The sequence below is a fragment of the Centrocercus urophasianus genome, unplaced genomic scaffold (genome assembly GCF_019232065.1).
Source record: "Centrocercus urophasianus isolate 14NV4802_14NV808 unplaced genomic scaffold, USGS_Curo_1.0 seq_16, whole genome shotgun sequence".
Classification (NCBI taxonomy): Eukaryota; Metazoa; Chordata; class Aves; order Galliformes; family Phasianidae; genus Centrocercus; species Centrocercus urophasianus.
Genome location: NW_024884711.1, coordinates 19,621,237 through 19,645,789, shown reverse-complemented (window position 1 = coordinate 19,645,789; position 24,553 = coordinate 19,621,237). Strand labels below are relative to the sequence as shown.

General features: G+C 34.5%; 1 protein-coding gene across 2 annotated transcripts in view; it reads left to right on the top strand.

The window, feature by feature from the left end:
- Positions 1 to 24,553, top strand: part of AHR (aryl hydrocarbon receptor) — a 61,366-nt gene that overhangs the window by 27,137 nt on the left and 9,676 nt on the right. Inside the window, exons 1-7 of one of the 2 annotated variants that reach the window (XM_042816630.1) lie at positions 7,336 to 7,624; positions 10,893 to 11,005; positions 14,851 to 14,940; positions 17,111 to 17,234; positions 21,308 to 21,438; positions 22,325 to 22,527; positions 24,170 to 24,279. In XM_042816630.1, the coding sequence (XP_042672564.1) occupies positions 10,973 to 11,005; positions 14,851 to 14,940; positions 17,111 to 17,234; positions 21,308 to 21,438; positions 22,325 to 22,527; positions 24,170 to 24,279 (691 nt within the window). In that variant the 5' untranslated portion in view covers positions 7,336 to 7,624; positions 10,893 to 10,972. Of the gene's footprint in view, positions 1 to 7,335; positions 7,625 to 10,892; positions 11,006 to 14,850; positions 14,941 to 17,110; positions 17,235 to 21,307; positions 21,439 to 22,324; positions 22,528 to 24,169; positions 24,280 to 24,553 lie in introns of those variants that run through there. The other variant, XM_042816629.1, reaches the window with a different exon arrangement.

Below are 24,553 nucleotides of genomic sequence, written 5' to 3'. Positions count from 1 at the left end.
CTTTCTAATGTTACTTAAGCCACCATGAAGGCTGAATATGTGTCCAGGACATTTATTTTTTTTTTTTCCCCCCTAGAGGAAATGGTAATTACTTGCAGTTTTTCAAATATCTATTTGTCTATTAGTTTTCTTAGAAGTACAAATATGTGGAGTTCCCAAACAAGAATGGAACGTGTGAAATGAACAGACAGTGAAATTGTATATTTGTTCACCTAACAAATGCTCGTATCTTCTGTAAATCTGTGGATTAATGTTCTATAGAAAAGGATGGAAATCCCTTCTAAGTTGAGACATTGCGTATTTGGAGCTGAGAGTTCAGTGTAATGCAACAGTATGTGGGTACCTTCTCAGCTCCATAGCAAGGTGCAGTTCTAGAAAGATCCACTGTGCTGACAAATTCTCACAGTGAGTTATATTTCTAAATAGTTTTAAATAAATAAATCCCCATACAAGTCCATGCAGGTTGTACAGTTCTTACAAAGAATGAAACTTAGACAAGAAACTGAAATCTAGAGCTAGAATCTGAGATAGGATCTCATCCTTTGTTCTTGTGTGGTTGGCCTTCAGGGCAATCTACTCGAGGCAGGAGCTTTCTTTGTTTATGTGAATCATTGGGGCAATTAAATATGATGCTTAATGAATACTGTTCAAGTATCTGTCTTGACTTCACAGGTGGTGTATTAACAATAATCTTTACCTAGATTCATCAGGCCTTTTTATTGATTATAATTTTATGTTTTGACAAAGATGATAACGTATGCTATGAAATGGCGTGGAATTGGTGGGGAGAGCATCTTAAATGGACTGATTATTTAAATCCAAAGTAAAACTCTAAGTTAAGTTTTAAATCTTAAAAGTATAAATGGTTTTGAAGTATTTTTAAGGCAAAAAAGAGTTCTGTGTATTGGAACTGGTGAAAGGTCCAGTAAAACAAACTGAACTTTTGTGTTATCTTTGCTATGGCTGTCTTCACATGCTTCCTGCTCAATTCTGCACACAATTCCTGTTCAAAATGTTGCTTTTTTGAAAGGCCAGTATATAAGTTGTTTGACAGCAAAGTGTGTGTTAAAACTCAAAGTATAATTTTTATTATATATATTTAATTAATTAATTAATGTTATCCTTCTAATGTTAGCATATGTGAAGAAACTTTACAAAACTTTGAACTGTGATTTGTCTGTGTTTTTATTTTTATCAATCCACTTCCGTCTGGGAAGGGAGGTCTTTCCAGATCTGCTCTAAGACAGCCTTGACAGGCTTCACATTCCTGTTGGGAAGAGCAGGTGACGTGAGGCAAAGGGGCTGTTTGTCTCAGTTTCTCCTCATGGAATTCAGCTGCTCTGTTGCAGGTCTCCTTTGCTCAGGGCTCCTCACCTCCTTATCCTTCCCTCTTCCTTTGGACCATGATTAATAGGACATGGTTTTCTCGTGGTGTGTCAGCCTAACCTTTAATAACAACAGGCTATATAGTACTTGCTGATGATAATTCCGCTTTCTAAAACTTGGTCAAAAAAACCCCACAGCTTTCTGTCCTATGAATACATAAATACTATTCAACCACATGGTGTTATCTCATATAGCTTTCATACGAGGCTCTATAATCTCTCTCCAAGGTTCCTAATTTTAGAATCTGCCTGACCTTCTGAATCTTTCCTGCATTTATCCTTGCAGCACTGCTGTAGTCAGTGCTCTGATTCTTGTTTTCTAGGGACTTGTGCTCTTATTTTCTAGGGAATGAAGCATGTGGTGCCTTATAACTTCCACCATATCGCATAGGAAGGCTCTGTGAGAGCCACAAACCCATCCAGCCTCTTAACTTCTTATCACGTTTTTGATAAATTCCTCTTTTTCATTAATATGTCTTTTTCTCATTTATGCGTGAGCGCACACATGCTTTTCCAGAGTATATAATATGGTTTAACTTAATACATATATTAACTTATTGACATTAACAGCAGCGCAACAGCATCTGTAATCATGTGAAAAATGCACTCGAGATAAATACACTGAAAACCTGTACAAACCAGAAGATTTTCTACTCTTCGTTAACTTTCTCACTTTTGAAACTTACGTAAACTGCCTTAAAATGCTGTCTTAATGTTGGAAAAGGTGAGCTTTGGATGCCACACCTGTCTGTTGCAGATAAAACGTCACCATGTAAGGATATTTAACTATTTAGTCTATACGTAATATTAGAAACTATATGTTTCTCCAGCACAATAATGGAAATCCAACATCTTATCAGCATTTTGGTTTAGGAACCTGCTGTATGTGGAAATCTTTTCAAATACACTGGGAAGGTAAGGTGTGCTCCTGCCCAGCTACCTGCCAGTACTTGTTCAGCTTTCTATCGGGGAAGGAGCTTAAAGTTCACTCCTAATAAGCTTCTTGCAGGTTACAAAAGAACATGAGGGAGAGTAGTAGCTTTTAAATAGAGGCTTTCCCATATTTCAGGTTAGAAAGGAGGAGCTTTATTCTTCTGCTGTTTGGTATTTACCTGTGTAGTTATGCATTTGACAGAACAATATCTATTCAGTTATATAAAATATATCTATTATTTTAAATGGCTATTCAAATAACTATTCAAATATATCTATTATTTTAAATGAGTTTTATAGTAGCTCAGTAAACATGTAACTGCTTGTAGTAAAACAGCAAATAAGTTACAAACTTGGTTCGCCTAATGCAACTTTAAGATCTTTCAAAAATGTTATTCTGCATTTGTATGAACTCTTGCAGATATGCCATTCAATTAAATTATTTAAATGATATAACAATTGGGGGAAAATCTTGCTTTAGAGATACAGTATGCACATTAATATGTATTCAAATACAGCATATGAAAACTAGACTAAAAGCAGAAATTAAAATATTAATGTAACAATATTCCTGGATAAGAAGATTTACAAGCAGAGGGTATACAGAAGGGTTTTGAAACCTTGTGAAAGGTTTTTCTGCTTCTGTTTGTTATTGGTAAATTTTATCAAGCATCAATATATTTTTATTTACAAAACGGTATGCTCACTGTCTCATGAATAATCTTGTGATCCCAAACTGTAATTTCTGGGAAATTCACAACTCCCTTTGAGTTTGGCCGGTGAAATTTGATATAAGTTTAGACAAGAAAAAAAGCTGACAGTCTTGCCAACTTTTTGTCTCTCATGATTTATAACTCTAAACATTGAGAAATGTATCCTTGTCATAGATCTGGAAATCAAGTAGCAGTGGTCTGAACTCACAGAGGTGTCAGTTTTGAAAGAGCAAGCAGCAGACTTTCTTATGTTAAAAATAGCTTTTGTGATGAATTATTTAAGCCTAGTGTTTGATCATAGATAACTGGAAAATAGTATTTTGCTCGCTGGACTCTTTTTTTTTTTTTTTTTTTTTTTCCTCTAATGAGGAAAACCATTTTAAAATTGCATTAGTTTTGTTAGTTTAATCTGAAATATCACACACTTGAAAACCATTGCACTTTATGTTGAAGAAATCTGCTCTCTTTATTCCTCACGTGTATTGATTAGATATTGATTGCAGTGAAGAGAGTATTTTGGACTCTTGCAGCGATTCAAGTAATGTGTGTTGCTTTTTCGCTTTTCTGTTGTTGAGTGTAAAATATGTATGAAGACTTGTCTGAAGGGTAAGTACAGAGACCCCTTGGGAATTTCTGTAGCTGTACCTTTAGTAATTTCAGTGCAACTCTGGCAAAATATTTACTGTTTTTTTTTTGTTGTTGTTTCCTATGTTTGGTTTCATTGATGTTTTACAGAACATTCAAGGACAATTCTTAGTATAACCTTAGTATTGGAATCTTTATTCTGATAGTACTGAAAGCATAAATGATTCTGTTTAGTGTAGCAAACAAATACAGCTTTATTTTAATAGTTGCTTTGATTGCAACCCCTAAATGTTCCTCTTGTGTTCAGGCCCTTTTAGTGCTACTTTCAGAGATACATATTAACCATCCTAGCATAAGGGGTTTGGAGTAAACACTACATTTCTTCCTCCCTTAAAGAAAATTAATTGTCGCTCACAGATGCCCTCACAGATGGCTAGACTTGTGCTCTGTCTGCTGTATCTGATTGTACAACTGATGAGTATGCATTTTACTTGGGTTGAGCTGTGGCTAAACTGGAAAGTTCTGGATGACTGAAAATTCAGAAGTGCGCATGTGTGGGACTGTCATCATTTAAACAGTTGATTTGTGGTACCAAGTAAATCCTTTTTGTAATGCTGGCACAAAATCTGAATTGCAGTCTAGCAATGTGTGATTTCTAGGGATTTGTACACATCAGTAGGCAGTCTGTATCTCTACCTCAGTTGGTGTAAACACTGGGAAATTCCCAGACTCTAGACTCTTTGTCCTCTTAATTTTTACCCTTTTCTGTTTGTTTCTTTTTTTTTTTTTTTTCCCTTTCCCCTCCTCCCCCCCTTCATCTCTCTTGTTAAAACTTTAGTACACGTGCTTTTTCCCCTCAGTCCCCTTCACCAGCCATAACCTAATAATGCTTATTTGAATGTGTTCACAATGACATGGTTTATCCTCTTGTGACAGTTGCCTCATGGTATTGCCTCTGTCTTGAGCCAGGAGTGATTTCCTGGAGGCCAGATGAAGATATGTCTCCCATGGCTCATAGGTTCTTTCAGTTGCTTATTCTAAATTTATGGACATCTTTATATGTCTTTAAAATTAGCTTAAGATAAGTTCGGGAATCGAATCACAATGTCCTCTGAGTTTGAGGATTTTGTCACCATTTTAATTTTTTTTTAAACTTGAATTTGAACTTTGTTATGGAAATATCAAAACATATACAGCTCCTGAATATGTTTTATTTGTTTTCCTGTTTTAAGATGTGTCCTTTGAAAATTGAGCCCATTATTGTCTTAATAATAGAATTGCGGAATCACCAAGGTTGGAAAAGATCTCCAAGATTCACATGCATAAGAGGAAAAAGATGCTCTGACACCAGTCACTCCCAGATGTGCAATGTCAACCTCATTTTGCTTATGTTTATAAAATGTAGTCATTTAGCTTTCATGGCTACTTTTGTAATTTGTTCTTTGCATATACTGGTCTTGTTTGTGTCAAAACTATTATTTTTTTTAGTAGTGTATTTGTTTTATTGTTTTGATACTAATGGAAAATACACATTATTATCCATCAGGTTTTCTATAATTAATAAGCCATACTGTATAATGCAATTTACCAGGAAGACATGAATTTTGTCTTTAGACTTGCTAAGAAATGAAAATGCTGATGTGTATCAAAACTTTCAGATTTAATTGCTAGTAGATGAAAGAATAAATGGAGGTCAAGATATCAGAAATCAGGCAGGATTTCTGCAAGATTCAACATCTTTGAATATTCTAAATGATGCTGCTTCAAAATCCTGATTGTGTAAGAACTCACGTGGCAGAAAGGAAGAGCCATCCCATCCAAACAAATAAATGACAAAATGTTATTGTATTTATAGTATAATTATAAATTTAAGTGACTTTTAGTTACTGGAATTTCTGTGAACAGAACAGGATAAATTGTCTACCATACGTCGCTTTGTATTTTATCCTCCCCTGTTCTGTGGAGTAAATAGTTGATTAGCTGTTAGCAGAATATAAATAAACAATATAAAGCAAGCTCGAAAATTATCTTTAGAATTTGTAAATGATGGAATAGGAAATTCAAATTTTAAGTACGGGACATTTAAGTGTGCAAAATACTGAAAACTTTTTCTTCTGAAATAACACATTTTACTTGTATCTTCAGCCTACAAAGATGATCTTCTTCCTTTTTTAATGTAACTAAAACTTCAGACACAAATGTATGATAATTCTGAATTGTGTTTATCTTGACTTTATAAGTACAGAGCAGTCCTTAGCATGTTGGTTTTATTAATAAACTCTACAGTTTATCTTCTCTAGTACAAATGTAGTTCTGTACAAAATATATAAACAGTGCACCTTTCTAAAAAAGAAAATCTTTAATTGCATGGTTTTTTCTTTTTATTACTTGATAGCTTGGAACATTTTCCTTTTTTGGTCTTAGACACAATGGATGCAAAATATTTCATATAATTTTAAGTAATGGAGATGAGGTTGCAAAGGTTGCACATAGGTAGATGGTTAGAGAGTATTTTGTCTCTTAAAATCGATCTTTAGTAAGCAGTTTAGCATATGTTAATGATTTAGGCAGAAGTTTAATATTAAACTCAGTTTTCTCAGTAGTGCTCTCCTGGCCTTTAGAAATGTCTTGTTTTGGTTGGTGAACTTTGTGCGAGAGGTTAGTATTTGTTACTGAAGTGAATAAGACCACCCCCCTCATGAGAGCTGTTGTTTGTTAAAGTAATCTGGAGCAGGCTAGCTGAATTTATAATTCTACTGGAAAGGTTGTGAAACAGTCTAAATGGGCTCTGACCACAAACTTTGGCCTGTTTGGCCTAATTGTGGGAACTATGCCAAAATTTGATACAAAGCAGTTCTGGGAAGCTCTTTAAGATTAAATTCCAGAACTGCATGACTGATGTGCTAATGATATGCTTGTGATATTAGGCAAGCGTTACTTCAATACAGTTATAGACTTGAGCAGATCATTCACCTAAACAGTAAAATGATCTCCATGCAGATTTGAGTGCGTCTCAATGTGATTTTAAAAGACCCAGTTAAGATGTTGTCTCCACATTCCTTTCTTTGCACAGCACTGCGTTAAACTAGTCTGACTCCTCAAAAAGATTTTGCCAAGCCTTTTCTTTGAGAGAGAAAGGGTAGCAAAGATAAAAGATCCTAAATACAGAGTAGCTTTCTAAGATTTCCTGAAGCTTCTCAGCCAACATTGGTTGAATCAGTGTGTATTCAGGTGAATTTTGCAATGGGAAGTCTGTTAAAGTATACATTTTTCTTCACTGGTTGAAGAATAATAAGAGATATTTGGTGTGGAAATGCTCAGGTTTCAGTTGAGAATGATCTCTGCAGACTCCACTGCCGAGCACCATTAAGTGAGGTACACTTTATTCATTTATGCCAGGAAAACTATTCACTCGACACAGAAGTAATAATAATTTTTAAAATCTATTATGGTTTATTATGCTTGCTGATGCTTTGAAAGAATACTTTTTTACTTTTTTTTTTTTTTTTTTTTTTTTTTTTTTTTTTTTTTTTTTAAGTTAAACATTTTCAAGCTTTGAGGAAAACGATGAAAGAACACAGTTTGGCTGAACTTAGTATTGTCAACACGATGAGACACGCTGCTTGCAGTGCTCATCTCTTGTACTCTGGCCAGATAACAGAATATTTTGTAAGACAATAGTGTTGGTACAGGTAGTGTCATGCTTGCCCTGTGATAGAGCTTCAGTCCTCTGCTGTAGTAACTGCTTGTAAACAGAATGAGAAATCTCTGTTTCCAGGATTCCTGCTGAAGGTGCTCAAGGGTGCTAACATTGACTTCTGCATGGTCTTTCATTTTTTGTAATCTGAACTCAGAAGAATATGGGAGATTGGACTTCAAAGCATCTAGCTCTCAAGTGAGGAAATTACAAAAGTTTTCTCTGAGAACAGAATTGACTGCCTGGAAGGAAGAGAATATCAGTAGGTTCCAGACGCCAAATAGAAACCCTAGAGAATGGAACATTTGAAGGTAGTAAAAGGCCTTTTTCATCCCCTTCTGGGGCTTCTGTTGAAGGATCATCAGCATCATGTTGAAATGTAGTGATGACAGACCATTTATTTAGTTAAATCACTGTTCTAGTGTTCTTTAATATGCTTCTGCTAGGAGTTAAGATTGTGTTACATAAAATTTTCTGCTTCTTTCTTGATTGTTGCTCACAGTGTAGGTATGGTTTCAGATTAATTCACTGAGTAGCTACCGTTGATGTTCAGTGCTTCTTAGTTTGAGGACCTGATCTGAAGAGATGAAGAATCTGAGAATTTTCTCCCATGAGAAGTGAAAGCTTTGAAAGATTTATACTGAGGGAAGTGCAATTTAAAAGGTCATTTAGAACCTAGATGCATTGTTATTCCTAAAATTTCAGGAAGATCAAAGCGAGCTGGTTGTCTGCATCATAACAGATTCATTTCTGAGTGTCTCAACAGTTAGTTCCTGAAATTTATCTTTCTGTCTTATGTTAATGGTTGATTCAGAATACTGCTTAGAACTCATGCTGTGCAGTATATATCCCAAAGCAGTTTTTCATACTGGATGTTATTCTCTGGAAAGAAGGAAGACTGCTTAATACTTGCTTCTCTCAAATAATCATGCATTTTTAAAATGAAAGATGTCTTTTGGCAGTAATTAGAACAGAGTTGCTTGAATTCAGCTTCAGACCTGAAGCAGTTATTTCAGAGATTATTTTTTCCCTCACACTGCCTGCATACCAGATTTCTGTGGAAATCTCTTACCACCAAAATTTAAGGGATTTTTTTTTTTTTTTTTTTTTTTTTGAGAAATAGTGAAAATGAATGGTAAATCCTACCTGTAATTCTGATTTTTGTTTCATCTAGCTAACTTCATTTTTTTGCTATGTGAAACTGGCTTTTTCTCATTCCTGCTAAGCTCTTCATTTTTTTTTTTTTTCTGCCCAGTAAATGGCATTTCACTTTTAGAGTATAGGAATCAAGTCTGTAGAAACCAGGGAAGAACGTCTGCACCATATGCACTTCAATTTGATAACTATTGATTGGATGATTAAAAACTTCCCATAAATGACATTTCCTCATGAAGTCTTTGAAAGTGTGGGTGTTTTAGAGCAGCACTTAGTGATGCATCTTCAAAGTCTCAAACTGTGAAGTTCCCTGTGATGCAATCTCTTCACCCTATCTGTGGGTGTTCAGGGAGCCCGTGCTGTGATAAGGTGACTTTCAGCACCCACAGATGTGCCTGTGATTTCTCTGTCAAAGAAATGTAATGGAGTATGTTTATCAAGATGTACTCTTCTAATGATCTGTATAGTTGTGCTTTCCATCCTTTTTTTTTTAATCTCATATTTTGTGCAGCTTTTTATCCATGTTCTGATTTCTGCAAAAGGCTTGGGTTCTGGTTCATCAGAGCATGTGAAGCTGACATGTAACTGTGCATGCCTTGCCAACAGTGATAAATCTAGCCACAAGCATGTATAGACTATATAGTATATAGGCCCTATGGCTCTGTGAATTGATTCTGATTCAGAGCAGAACGTCATTCAGTTGATAACCTTCTGTAATTCATCCTCCTCATTTATTATTTTCACTTTTTAAAGTTGGTGTAACTGTGTATAGTCTTTTTCAGAATGGCAGGCGAGGTTATGCATCTCTACATGGAACTTCCAAAGCTTCTCAATAAGCATGTAATGTAAATTAATAATATAATAGATTTTCTTTTGCCAGAGGACTTCAGGGGGTTTTAGTAAATGTTCTGTATGTATTTTTAAAATAAAGCAGAGGAAAAAATATTACACAATCTTTCAGTTACTTGTGAAAAATTAATTTGCAATTTCAACTCTCTGTAGCCTTTTATATGACTTTTTGTCTATCTAGTCGGAAGAAGAACATTAAGGATTTAATTTCAGACATAAATTCCTGGCTCGTTAATCAGTTGTTGTTTTTATTATTTTCTTTTTTAACACATTTTTCTTCTGCAGTGCCTTTGAGGGATATTTTAATGAAAACTGTCTGCCTTGAATGTTATGAGTTGTAGTGATAGCTTAAAGAAAACAAACCTGAGAGGCATAATTTATGTTTCAGTTAACATGCTTAGTGTAAATTATCATTTAACATATTTGAAAAGTGATTAGGAGTTCTGCATTCTGAGAAGCCAAAATTGAAGCCTTTTTTTAAATAGGTTGAAAAATCATTTGGAATTTAGGGTGTCTACCTCATCTTTGAAGGAAACACAACAGTACAGTTGCTTTTATTAATTGTCCATGTTTTGCAGCTTACAGATTTTTCTGCTGTTTTTTTCTTTAGCTTTAAAGTAAGGGCTTAAGGTGCAATTACTCATAATTTTAAGCTGTCTGCATATTACAAATCCAATCAGAATAATTTCTATTTTGGGAACTTGGTGTTTTTTTAATTTATTATTATTTTTTTTAATTTATTTGATAGTGATTTTTGTGTGTGTGTGTGTTTTGTTGTATTTTTTTTTTTCTTTTTAGAGCTATGTAAGTACATAACTTCTGAGTCATGGACAAGCTTTGAGTATCTAGTTCTCCTTTGTTGCTGTTTGGACTGATTGTTCGTCCTTTACCCATTAAGTTTTTTGTTTGTTTGTTTGTTATGTGAATTGAAGTTATTTGTGGTTGAAGTAGTTTAGATGAAATTGAAAAATTTGCTTAATTATTTGAACTGTTAATATTTCAATCTGATAGGAAAGAAGGGGAAAAGCCCTTATTTTTAGCTTTGTAATGGTAAAACATGATGGTGGCTTTACTTAATGTTTTCTTTAGCTTAGGGTTCCTGTGTGTCTCCTTCCTGTCTCTGAATGGAGCTTCAGATTTAGAGCAGGCTGTTATGTGAGGTGCCATAGTTAGATTTCTGAAATCAGATTAGTGAAATTTGTAATCTAATTTTAAAGCAGGATTATTGTTATGCTGCTTGAGGTGGTTGTATGGAAACAAAAATGTCCTGTATAAAGAAGAGTGACAAACTGTGAGTGTGCCTTGTAGTATGGAGGAGAAAGGGGGGAAAAAAATAGATATGGAGTTCCCTAATGCTGTTTCTATTGTGAAAATGTCGTAGAATCTAGGTGGGCTATCTTTAGAAGTAATGAAAAAATCTTGATATTGAGATAGAGGTCTTCTATTAGATTAACTTCATAATCATTTTTAAAATATGTTTTCTTCTTACACGAAGTTGCATGAATTTCTAGTGAGCCTTCCAAAGACCACTCAGACTTTTTTCTTTTTTCTTTTTTTTTTTTTTTTTTTTCATAGTTGCATTAAAATCTTCAAACTCTACAAGACTAGAAAGAAATGGCGTTCAGGAAAACAGAACAGCAAGACTTGGAGAAGGGATGCAGATCCTGGAAGGAGAGCTCTTACTGCAGGTATGTTTTGCAGTGGATCTGCCTGTAGACTGTTGACAGCATCTATTAGGCATCCATTTAAATTAAAATAATGTTAGACTATCATACTATTTTTCACTAGTGAAATAGAAAAAGGATGTTTTCCTCTTATCAGATTATTGCCTCATTTTCTTTAATTTATGGTTGTTGGGTTGTTAGGGTAATATGGTCAGGTTGCAGTTGGACTTCATGATCTTGACAGTCTTTCCCAACTTGAGAAATTCTATGATTCTAAGCCACTCTTGCACTTTTAGCTGGAGGTACTAGTAAATTTGAGGGGCAGATTTTAATCTGCAGGGATCTCTTAGCTCTTGGAATATGTCAATTCTTAACATTGTATTTTTCCATTCTTTGCACCTTTTTTTCTTTTTTTAATCTCAATATCTCTATTGACCTTAATGAATATTATTAGAGACGTCAATTATTTACTGCAAATTTGATCACTATCTTGAAAAAAAATGTTCTCTGTAAAAGAGCTTAGACTTGCGGAAGTATCTTGATTTCTCAGTGGTTTCTTGTTTGAGAGAACCTGGAGTTCATAGTGTAGGTTTAGGATCTATTTTAAAATACTTCCAGTAACTTTTAGCCATATGAACAACTGGAAAGCATTAATGAAAACTGATATGTGTCTTTTTTAAATTATTTAGTTTATTTTAATATCCTAGCATGACAAAGTGTATGGAATACAATGATAAAATACTAGGTCCAAATGAAACTCAAGAAATGCCTAAGATAAGCATTCCAGTGTTCTAGTTTCATGGAATATATCTTGCTGTGACCTTCAACTCCATTTGAAACATGTTCCTAATCTATCTTGTGTGAGCATCTTCCCCACTGACATATCAGAATTGTCAAATTAGTAGGTTGATCAGAAGCAGTGATTTGCTTAGAAAAAGATACATTTGACTGTTCAGAAAGTGGAATGAAAACAGCTCCCAAGAATCTTGCAAAACATTTACTGTAAATTTAATGCTTATGGAAAATGGTTTCCCAACTAACTGAAGAAGGTAGGACATGACTGTACTTTTCTAACTTTATTAAAATATGAAAAAGGGAGGTGTTAAAGGTAAGCATCTTTTTACGTAAATTATCTAAAAAGGTACAGTTACATTGGAGTCATCTTATTGTTTAAGGTTGTGGTGTTACTTTTTATGACTGCTAAGATATTCTGTGATGGAAGTGCTGTAACAAAAGGCTTTCCAAAGTGAAAATGAAATAGATATTTATATTTATTACTATAAATTCTAACCCCTTGGAGAGGGAATAAATTAACTGAACTTCTAACTGAATTTCTTGATTTGTTAAATATTTTACACTTCAAAAAGTCATTCATGAGAATGAAGAAACAGGTAGACTTTTCTTAGAGAATGTAAGAAGCTAAGTGACGAAGATGGGAATTACCTAGAAGATATGGAATATTGATAAGACGTAAATAGTAGTAACCACCTTGTCTTCTGTCTAAGCTAAGGAGCTTTTTCATCACTTTTATTTCCATATACTGTTGATGATGAGTGTTTCCTTTTTATTCTCTGTTCTTCGCATAGATGGCATGAATATATACTGCGTTGTTCATTGCTCATTGCCTTTCTATCTCATTTATAACAAACAGAAAATTGAGATATCTTTACTTTCCCATATAAAACTCATTTTCTTACCATTTCAACATATGGTAGAAGTAGGGATCAAATACATCAGTATTCCCTCCTTAAAATTAAGTCATATATCCCTTAAAATTACTTTAAATTATTTCAAAGTGTTAACTTAGGTGCATAGTCTTGTAGTGTTATGATATATGCGAGTGGAATTTTTAAAGCACTTTAATGAACAATTTTGCAGTTGCCTTGATACTTAGAGTATCAAGGAGTATAGGAGTAATGAGAGTATTTTTGTATAAGCAAAAATATAGTCTCCAATGCTCTGAAATAATAAAATCAATGAAAAATTTCATTATAACTCTAGGGGTAGTTAATTTAGGAATAGATTTTGCTAAAAGCTCCCTAAAAATCAGTACTGGGTTTATTGACATACGGTGGATACCTGCATATTTTAAGAAACTACTAGCAATCCTTTGTCATAGATATCTGAGGGGGAGGAAAAAAAAAAAAAAGCCCTATTGTTTTACAGGATTTTTGGCTTACCTAAGGTATTGATTACCTTATTGATTACCTAAGGTAATCTGATTTCTGCAGTAACAGCCTCAAAATGAACTGCCTGACAGAGCCACTATAAAATGTGATTGAATTCCAGGTAAAGGAACTTTTTGAAAATTGAAGCTTTGAATGAAGCAGAGCAGAATAAGTAATTTTAACATGTGGCACAGGGTTAGACACTGTACAGTTCACAGAAGTTTTATATCAACCACTTGAGGTGAAATCCACTGGAAAGTAGGTCAGTGGAGGACACAAGCACCTGCCGTTGCAGTTTTCCCACTCCTTTGGGATTGGTATGAACTTTATCGAACTCAAGGATTTTATGTAACTGTTCTGAGACACTTTGAACCTCAAGATGTCTTGGATTGGCTTCACTGTTTCAGACTTTTTTATAAGTTAATACTGTTTTGAGATAGAATTCACTAAACTGAAACAAGGAGGTTTTAAAAAGCTTGTGATGACGAGTGAGGATAAGTTAAGAAGTGTCTACAAATTAAATTGGAACACTTCTCAGAAATTTTATTCATTGCATCTCGTGTACTTTGCACAGAAGTCACCAGTGTTTTAATCAGATAGTTAACTTGTCTTAATTAGATGAGTAGAAGAACAAGAAATAGTAAAAACATATCACTGCACAATACAGAGAAGCAGCTCTCTTGGTTACCGTAGTATGGTGCCAAAGGGGTTAATTTGTGAATAAATAATTTTGTTTCATAAGAAAAATATACTATTATGTTGTTACAGTAACAAATAGAATATCTTTCACTTACTTTACATTTTCTAATAGTTACAATAATTTTGCATAATGAAGAGTTTTTAAAATATTTTTTTGGTATGCTGGCCAAATTCAACTTTGAATACAGCTGAGGAAATTAAGTGGCACAACATACTTAATTCAGTCTCTCGAGACGGCCTTTTGTTAAATCTTGACTGAAATCCATAGAAGTAAATCAGCACCTTTCAGATGAGCTGCCAAGTCACAAATGTTCTGTTTGCTATCACAACAATTGCCATGAACCATATTGATTTGGAGTTCAGATAAATGTCCTTTGCGTGACTTTGAACAAGGAGCCACTGAGTCTGCTTCTACATGGAGGGGGAAATCTCTTCGAAAACATTGTTTGCTTGCAACAGTCAGCTTGTGCAGAGGTCTTCTATTTTAAGTAAGCTATAAAATGTTTGTTGGCTATACAGGGACTCTTGATCGCTTGATTTCCTGTCCACTTAGGCCTGTCTGTGCTATGAATAGAAGAGATTTTGGGAATCAGTTTGTGATGTTTCTCCCTTTTGTACTGCAGGCTTTTGAATGTCCTGAAGACTTGAACTGTGCAACCATTGTGAACTAGGGTTGTTACTCGATTAGCCTATAGCTCTTCATGCTGCCCCTCAGCTCCAACAATTAGGAGTAAACAAGTCATCAACAAGTTTTTGCTTCTCCCCTGACTCATTTCCTGGAATTTTCCAGAACGTTTTTCTTCCTTAGATGCGGTTTTCTTTATTGCGTCATGTGTGCTTTAGAGAGAGGTGATGACGAATCCTTCTGTTTATGCTGTAAGATAATGGTGTGTTCTTGAACTTCACAATTCATTGTGACACTAGGGTATAGGTAAAGTTAAAGCCACAATTATTATCTGAAAAGTTGTCTCTGAAGCTGACATTGCTGCATTTCTTTCCCAGGCATTAAATGGCTTTGTATTAGTTGTGACAGCAGACGCTCTGGTTTTTTACGTCTCATCTACCATCCAAGACTACCTGGGTTTCCAGCAAGTAAGATTTTGTTTGTTTGTTTGTTTGTTCTTTTTTTTTTTGTTGCAGAAATTTTTGTTAATTTCTGAGTGCACCAGTGTTTAGGGTCTGATTGTGTGATAAAATTCACAGTCAGATATTCTGAGCTGATTACTTTGAAATTGTGTTACTTTTCTATCAGCTCATGTAGCTAAAATCGAACCTCAAGCCAAGCACAACAGGAATACCATTTCCAAAGCTGAGTTAGGCAAGATAGGAAATTTTCACACTTAATTAGTCTTTACTGGAACAACTGTTTGAAATTTATACTGTGGTGTTACCCAGTTTATGATGCTGAATGAGACATAATTCAGTGGGAAGGTAATTATTTTAATGGGAACCTTTCATATAAAAATTAAGTCCATATGCTCTGAGGCTTTCTTAAGTATCTATTCAACGATTTTAGTAATTGTAGGTTTTTTAGTTCACTGTTTTTCTCCATTCCTTCCCACTCATTTATTAATTTAAAACAAGCATTTGTTAATTATAATTTATCATGAATATCATGTATGGCCTTGCAAAACATGTACTAAAATAGTGAAGGCCAAGATCCAGAGATCACATGTTCTGTGCGTAATGCACCTCCTGGGATTAGTTTATGTTAAGCTGTGCTGGTTCTTATCTCTGCGTGGGTGTTAGGCAGATCAATGAACAGATTGATCCAAAGATGGTCCAGTGATGCCGGCTTTGGCAATCCCTGCCCTTTTCTTCTTCCTGCATACAGAATTCCTGTTAGGCAGTAGCCCTTTTCTGGATGATATCGGAGACTGCACTTGAATTACTGAGTATTGCATAGATGACAACAATTAAATCTAGCTCAATATTAAGTACACTGGTACATAAACTGAATAATTTTCTGCTGTGACATAAGATTTTTTTAAAAATGTGCTGAGTTACAAATGACCTTCTTGTTCAACCATGAGCTACATCTCTGCAAAACACATATGTGTTTACTGCGCTTCTGTGGTGAAATATTTCCACGTAGTTATCAGTTTATATTTATTTTCACATCTGTTGAGTACTGGACAATGATAAATACAATTGATGCCTAAAAATAGAGAAAAACTCTACTTGGTCTACAAGTTTAGCTAACTGATAAGGGTTTGTGGAATGTTTGCATAAAAGAAAACATTCCAAGCAAAACATTATTATTACTTAAGTTACAGATTGTTTCAGTGTTGGAAAATGAAGAAAAATACTTGGAAAAAAAAGATTTTGTATAATGTTTGTATAGTAGTGCCAATAAGTCATATACATGATTTAGGAGTCTTGAAGGTTTAGAAATTTGCATTTCTGGCAATCTTTTCTGGAAAATATTGATTCTTCTTTGAAATTTATCAGGGCAAAATTTGACTTCTACTTTTGCCAACTCAATTTAATTTTCTTAGATCTATGTTTTATTTTAAAATATTTTGTGTTTATATAATGGCTGGATTTTTGATTTATGTAGAAAACAAGCAGTTTAATTCCTCTCAATTGACTTATATTTCTATTGAATACTGTAGGTGGAATTTTTCCCATTATGGTTGTCTTTTCTCCTTTAATTGCTTTCGACAATTGATCCTGGATGTTGTAACTTTGTCATTTAGATCGTACTCCTAACCACACAAATGGTGGTGATACAGGAACTTAACAAGTACAGATTTTAATGCATTCTTAAGGACTGATAAGACTTTGAACTAGTGTTCAAAATCTGCTTGACTTAGTTTTGAGAGTTTATGGTCTTCAGTGACTTTTGTATTCCTGGAGCACCTAGAATGGGCCATGTCAAAGAACCAGCTGGCAAGTATTTTATTTACCAGTATGTTGGAGGAAATGATTTAAACAAAACATAAGCACAACAGTGCTAGGCTTCTTAGATAAAAACAGATTTAAAAAAAAGAATAGAAATCGTTGGTTTTTTTGTTGTTGTAAGGTAATATTTTTATTATGATTTTACGTATTTGCAGTCATGGGCGTGACTGATTACTTCTCTCTGCTGCCAAAAAGCGTTTCATGAAGTTTTCCTATTTGCATGCAAATGTACGTTTTTATTCCTGAGCAAAGATTATTCCATTGTGCCAGTAGCAATGTTGGCAACACACAACTTCCATCATATTGTCAGTGAAGTCTTATATTCTTTATTTCCTTCCTTCTTCCTTTTTGTATGTAGTCTGATATTATACACCAGAGTGTATTTGAATTGATTCACACTGAAGACAGACCCGAGTTTCAACGTCAGCTACACTGGGCACTAAATCCTGCCCAGTCTGCAGATTCTGGACCTAGTGTGCAAGGTGAGAAACAGCTAACTTTCATGTTTGCTTATCAGATTAATTTTCTAAAAGATCCTTTTGTATGAGCAAAGGAAGGAATAGAGACTTTTAAATTTACTTGAATTTTATGGATGTTTCAGCCAACAATATAAAAATGCTCTTTTTGCGTTTTAAATAAGTACTGCTATTTATAGCACAGCACCACAAGCACACCAATTTTGTTCTACAGTGAAATACTTTAATTTGGAGCAAGAATGACTGAATGTCTCATTTGATTTACTTATTGTGGAAAATAGCAAAGCAGTTAATCGTACAAGTTTGTGTTGCGACCAGCGAGAATAGGGAATTTCTTTTGGTGGTATAATAAATGCAGAAAGTTGTGGGGTTTTTTTCTCTTTGTTCATGCTCAGTTATACCTCATACCTAATCACTGTATGAATGGAAACGTGATTTCTCTGCAATAATGTTCTCCCTTTCAAGTCTGCTATTCCTGATAACAGATTATGACACCAAATTTATTAGCTTAAGATGGCCAGCAGACAATAGGGTATGACAGCTTCTTAAAGCACTTCAGGCTGGTAGATGTTTTCCATGACTAATACTAGTTAAAGTGTTATGGTGTTATAGACTATGCTACATGTGCTACTGTGTAAATCACTGCTTCTCTTGGGAAAGAAAGATGATATAAATGAGCCTTTACAACCAAGAATTATGCATATTAGTTTTAGATTGCCATACATTATCATGACTGATCCTTACCTGACCTGCAGTATTGGGAAACTATTGAAGAAAAATATGTTGCATGCAGATCAAAACAGAGATGTTTTTACAGGTATTTACGTGCCATGTGATAAGTGTTAGTCTTCCTAACAATGATGACAAAACTGTTGAAACAATTGTAATACTTCGTTTTGCACAATAGTTGTTTAAATATATGTTACTGTTTAATTATAGGCTTTTTTAATCCAGAAAAAAAGTTGTTGTTTTAATAAATTAATCATTCTTAAAGCAATTTGAAAGCCTTAACAATTACCCATTTACTGTTTTATAGTTGAGAAAGGCCATGATTTGACAGAGAAATCTCAAAAAAAAACCCAAAAAACAGCTGATGTTATTTGTATGGCACACAGCTAAGATATTTAAGTTTCTCATTTAGTGAACAACACATTATTAGTGGATCAATCTACACAAAATCCAATGGAAAACATTCTACGCAATTAATTAATATTGTAATTTAGTGTAGAAAACAACTGCCCCTCAGAAGTTATGTTTTTATGTGGTGGATTTCTGTTTACCTCAGTGTGAAAATGTGGTGTTTGAATACTGTGATACCAGCCTGCCTTAGCATCAGATTTTACTGAGCAATGGAAGTATTGCAAATGCTGAGCAGGATTACAAACAATAGTATGTTTTGTACCTTGTGTTACTAGCTTACTAAAAGCTGCTGAATTATTTTCATGCCTCAAATAGTGTAAAGTGTTTCGATGGTGAGGATTTCTAAACTGAATTTATATTCATAACATAGGATAAAAGCTATGATCATAAGGAACCACCCATTTTTGTTATTTTTAATCTGCTTCCTTTTAAATGCATCCAGCAAACATTATGTAGATATTTATAGATATGTTATAATTGGGCTCAGGCTTAATCACGGATTCCAGTCTCAGTCTGGGAACTAATTATGCTCCAGTTAGCTTAGCCTGGTTGCTTCTCAGTGCTCTGGTATGCTGCTAGACCACGGGTTTCCTCAGCTGTTCCTGGGCCTCCTAGACATACTTCCCAACCCTGGCTCAGAGAAGTTTGCAAGATTCTGATTTTTCAGTCCCAAATATCTGCTTTAAGGCATTAACTTTCTCAAACGGACTGTAGTCTTTCTGTCACACTAGTTGACACCTTTCTCAGTTGTGGCTGGTCTCACGGGAGTAAGATTCTGGCAACAGCAAAGGGACACAAATACTAAGAATACTTGGACGAAAATATGTTTTAAGGACTTACTTCATGCTGATACTTGTGAAATATCAGTGCTGATAAATGCAGTGCATTAACTATTTAGAGAAAACCTTAACTGATGTGTTTGCAGAGATTTTCAGGGGGTGTCAGAGTTGATATCCTTGAAAAATGAGCTGAAATTTACAAACAGTTTCTTGCCCCTTTCTTCACTATCCTTGCTTGTTTCTTTGGAGAGCATCTGACTTGTTTCAGCACCTCTTGGAGAAACAATGCCTCAGATACAAAAGTGTTGAAAATTCTCACCTGCGGTGAAGCAGTTCAAAAAGAAAAAAATGAAACATAAAAAGATCTGCAGCAGTAGAATGTAAGGAAGTAAGTTTGCTTTTACCTGCTGAGAGCTGTCCATGTGACAGGAATTTTTAATTTTTTTTTTTTCTAGTATCAAAGTTAGGTGGCAACCATCTTGAATCTGAATGTTCTTATCTGTAGGATCAGCTCAGCTCATAATAATGGCCTTGGCTAACGTACAGTTCTGCTGATGGCTGTAATTCCACGGTTTCCCCTCTCTTATGCTTTACCAACTAAGACTCTTTTTTTTTTCCTCCATGACTGGAGGTCTGTTCATCAAAAATTGAGCTTGCACAGTTGTTCTTTTAAGAAAAAAATGGAGTCTCCTAATGCTGTTGTCTGGTGAGCTGGGTGACTCAGCGTTCCTGTTAGATTTATATAGCCTGTAGTTTGCAAGGTCTCTTGCTCGAGCACATCAACGATGTCGTATGTCTCCAATTCAGTCCCTTGAGTTAACAAGAGATTAAACTGAACGGGCAGTTAGTCGTAATGGATCTGTCACTGCACCAAACACGTAGCCTGTCTGTAAGTTTTTCCAGCTGTCCAAAAGACAGAATTGTGTTTCAGAAAACATAGTCTGGTGGGTGAGCAAATGGCATACAATCTCTGAATCCATTGCAAAGTCTAGAAGGTCAATTCAGGATCTTTCTGCAGTAGTGCTATTTGTACATGCATGGTAAACAGTTCTCTCAGAGTATCTGGACTAATTTAAAAATTATGGAGATACAGCAGTCTTAAAGCAATGCTTTACACTGTTTGTTTTTCTTAATTTGTATATGTTTATGAATTACTCAGGAATGAGCTTTTTTAAGCTTTTTTAATTTTAATATGTATTGTAAACAAGATTGCTTTGCTAAATTTGCTTTGAGTAGACTTGCTCTGATGTCTCTATGTGGCCCCATACAGAACATATGTATTCTATCAGCAGTTTATTGATCTACCTTATGTTTTTACTTTATATTCCAAATGTTTAAGTCTGTTTCCTAAATGCCACTTGGCAGCACATGCTTATCCTAAAGTGGCAGAAGATAATCAGGTTGTTAATCCTAGTGGTTAGTCATGTGACTGTCATTTGTTTTATTTTTTTATTATTATTACCATTTTTAAGCAGAAGAATTCCAGATTCTGGAGCTTTGGAGCAGTAACTATGACATTTTGTTGATCAGCATTGTCTTGAAGAAGTATTTTCACTGTTTAGTTATGAAATACTACTAATTTTTATTTTATTTTATTTTATTTTTTGGCATCTAATACAAAAGGTGCTCAGATTGGTTTATTGTAGTGATCCTCTAAAGTTGCCTCTTCATTTATTGCTCCCAACAGCTTTCAGCTGAGCATCTGGAGAGCAATGGCTTCACAGCTTGATACCATTTACTGAGCATTTGAATGATCAGTTCTTAAGAGTTTCTGTTACTGAATGTCTACTTCACTGTGGAAGATCTGTCATTATAGCAGTGGTTCTATATTCTCTAGCAGATCTGCTCTCTGCAACTGATTCAGAATCTAAAACAATGTGGTTTTTTTTTGTTTGCTGGGGTGTTTTTTGGTTGTTTTCAATTTTAAATTGTTTGCAGTTTTAAAATACCGTAACCTTTAAATTGTAATCCAGTTAGAAGAAGTGATACTTAACCTAGTGCTGTAATTGATATAAATTCTGAGGATGTTTTCAGTTTACATTGTTCTTGCTCAGGTCATGACCTAAGGCTTTGTTTATGAGGCGGAAGATGATTTGTTATAGATAGCCTTCACTAGGTGTTCTTCTAAAAATAATCATTATAAATAATCCTTTCCTGTAGGAGATAATGGCTTTTCACAGCCAGCAAATTATTATAACCCAGACCAACTTCCTCCAGAGAATTCTTCCTTTATGGAAAGGAATTTCATCTGCAGATTACGATGTCTCCTGGATAACTCATCTGGGTTTCTGGTGAGTTTGCAGTTATGTAAAAACTTCCACACGTGCTTAAATCTACACTGTGCTTACGATATGTACTGCAGTTTCATTACTGATACTGCTGATGTGTGAGGGTTTTACCCAGTATACTTCAGTTAGTGACACTAAATGACAAAGACTTTATTTCTAGGTTCCCATTTAACATGTTGCAATTACGGGCAAATTCTCTAATTTCTCGTGGCTTAGTTTTCTACATGAAGTATGAGTAATTTTTTGTGGAACACTGCATAGTTTGTGAATTACAAACATGTAAGATTATTTTAAAGAGTATTTTAAGGATTATTTCAGTTGAGTGTCTTGAAATGAAGGAAATTATGGAGTTATAGTAATCAACAGAACTATGTTTTTCCTTTACTGCCGTTGCTCTTTTTTCTGTATACGCTTTATTTTTCAATACTGTGGATTTTAAAAGAAATATGAGTTTATAATCTAAGTGACTTTGTACAAATAGAACTGCTTATAAAAGATTTTTGCAGTTGTACGTAATTGCATATACTGTGCTAATGACTGAAATAAATGAAAAGTTATATTAATTGCAAATATATATAATACTGTGTTCATTAGAAATTTTAAAATCTCAAAGGGCATTTGCTTTTCTATGTATTTATTTCACAAAGCATCCTTCCCACTAGTTCTTTTTTTTAGTAAGTATAATAATTCATATATCTTTAAGTTGTATGTTAAGAAGAATAACAAGAGTACTCAGTACTTACTATCTAACTTTTGTGTATGCCATTCTATAAATCTTGAACCTGGTGGGTCTAAAAAAAACCCACCACTATACATTTTGCTTAGTAACAGAAATATCTGCATCTTAAGTATCTCCAACCTGTAACAATTACTTTTTCATAATCCTAAGGCTATGAATTTTCAAGGACGATTAAAGTTTCTCCATGGACAAAACAAGAAAGGGAAGGATGGTGCTGCATTGTCTCCACAGCTGGCTCTGTTTGCGGTAGCAACTCCCCTACAACCACCTTCTATCCTTGAGATACGAACCAAAAACTTCATCTTCAGAACAAAACACAAACTGGATTTCACACCTATTGGCTGTGATGCAAAGTAAGTAAATTATTCTGCACAGCATTCTCCCATTGGCTGTTGAGTTTCAAGTATGGCTTTAAAATGTAAAGCTAGTTAGTATTTCAGTCAGTACTGAGTTAGAATTTGTTACAGTTTTTCTTTTCAGCCCTGATAGTACATAGAGAAGTAAAGTTTACTTGGTGTGCTTTCTGGAAAAACATGTTGATTTCTTACTCTCAATCTTTTAAAAAATAAAAAAAGGCAAACACCAGTCTCATTTAGTCTGCAGTAACATATAATATACTAATAAATTGGAGAAGAAGAAAAATTTTGTTTCATCTGGTTGAAGCCTGGTTTTAGAAATGATAGAATAAGTGTTTCTTTTTGGCTCTATGTTGCGCACTTCAGATAGATGTGAAAGCAGTTGAAATGTTATTCACTACAAATTAAGTTAACTTTTTGTGCTATGAATGCCTGGTTCCAAACACTTCTTTTTTTCCTTTTTGAAAACTGGGAAAGCTTTTGCATTGCTGGATCAACACAAGGCAACTATGTATCAGCATAGCACTAAGCCCGCTAAGATGATTCCTTATGTAAAAGAAATATGTTTCCTTCTTCCCTTCCTCCTATTTTTGGCTGATAATACTGAGTTTTCAGACTCATTTCTGGTGGGATATTTCCTGTGATCATACTTAGGGAATAACTTAGAATTGAATTATTCAATATTATTTGTACTGATAAACCAAAATATTTTTCTTGAGTTCTCTGAGGTGCTACAAATGAAAGTTAATAATAAAGTTTTAACTCAAGCTTTTAATTTTCTCTCTTTTTATTTTCATTATACATTGCCAGAAGCTTTCAATTTTTGTCGTGTTTTACAGTGCAGTTATTGTTCCTGTTTCCTATTTTTTTCCCATTCTTTTCTACCTTTGGATCACCACACATCCCATTTCCTACTCTTTATTACTACTTTTTTTCTATATCTTTCTATGCATCTCATTGCACACTCACAACTTCTTTAAAGTTCTCCATCTCCCTGATGTGCACTGAAGTATTGCATTTTATTCATGGCCAACCCTGACAGCTGTTGCCTGTGCTTCTGTGATGTATCTCTTGGAAAGCTTAAATACAAATCCCAAGGCCCTGAACCATTCAGTAACAAAAGGGTGTAGTTCAGAGATGCACTTTATTTTTTAATAATTTTGAAAAATTGCAAATGATAAACTCTACAGTTTTGCATAACTAAAGTTAGGCCCCCTACTTAATACTACACGCAAGAAGTAAAAATAGGTAAATGCAGTGAGATGAGGCCTAGTAAAAAGTGTGTTTTATTGAAACAAATGGGAGCTGGCTCTTGTAAAAGTATATGGTGAGTGGTGTAGTCATTTGTTCAAAAGTTTGGAATTTAGGAGTGTAGCTGAACTGTAATATGCATCTTTATTTAATGATCTAACAATTTTGCAAACCTGTTTCAAGTCACTGAAGCCAACTGGTAAAAGTTTAATGATTTGTTAACTGCATTTTTTATTAGAGCACTCATGTTTCTGCATACAACCGGTATTGCTGCTAAATGTAGGTAACGTTTACGTCTAAAATGTTCTAGCCATAATTATCTTGCCTGGCGTTTGTTCATTGAAATGGTTCATCAGCAATGTTGCAATCTTTTGCTCTTACCTTTCAGAGGAAAGATTGTCTTGGGATACACTGAAGCAGAGCTGTGTATGAGAGGAACAGGATACCAGTTCATTCATGCAGCTGATATGCTTTATTGTGCTGAAAATCATGTCCGAAGTAAGCTCCATTCTTCAAGAAAGACTATGAAAAATCAAGTCGTGTATTCACAGTAAAAACATCAAAGTACTCTTAAACTTCTGTCATCATTAACAAAAAACATACTATTCATTTTACATGATCTTTTGCTCTTTGTAAGAGTTTATACTCAATGAAAATATATATTTAATATCCCTATTTAGAGCCTTTTTGGTTCTAAATTTCAGTTTCTGTCACATCTTGCTCTTTTCCTTCTCTGCTCAATCTGATTTCTGCTATTCAGCAGGTTCCTTTG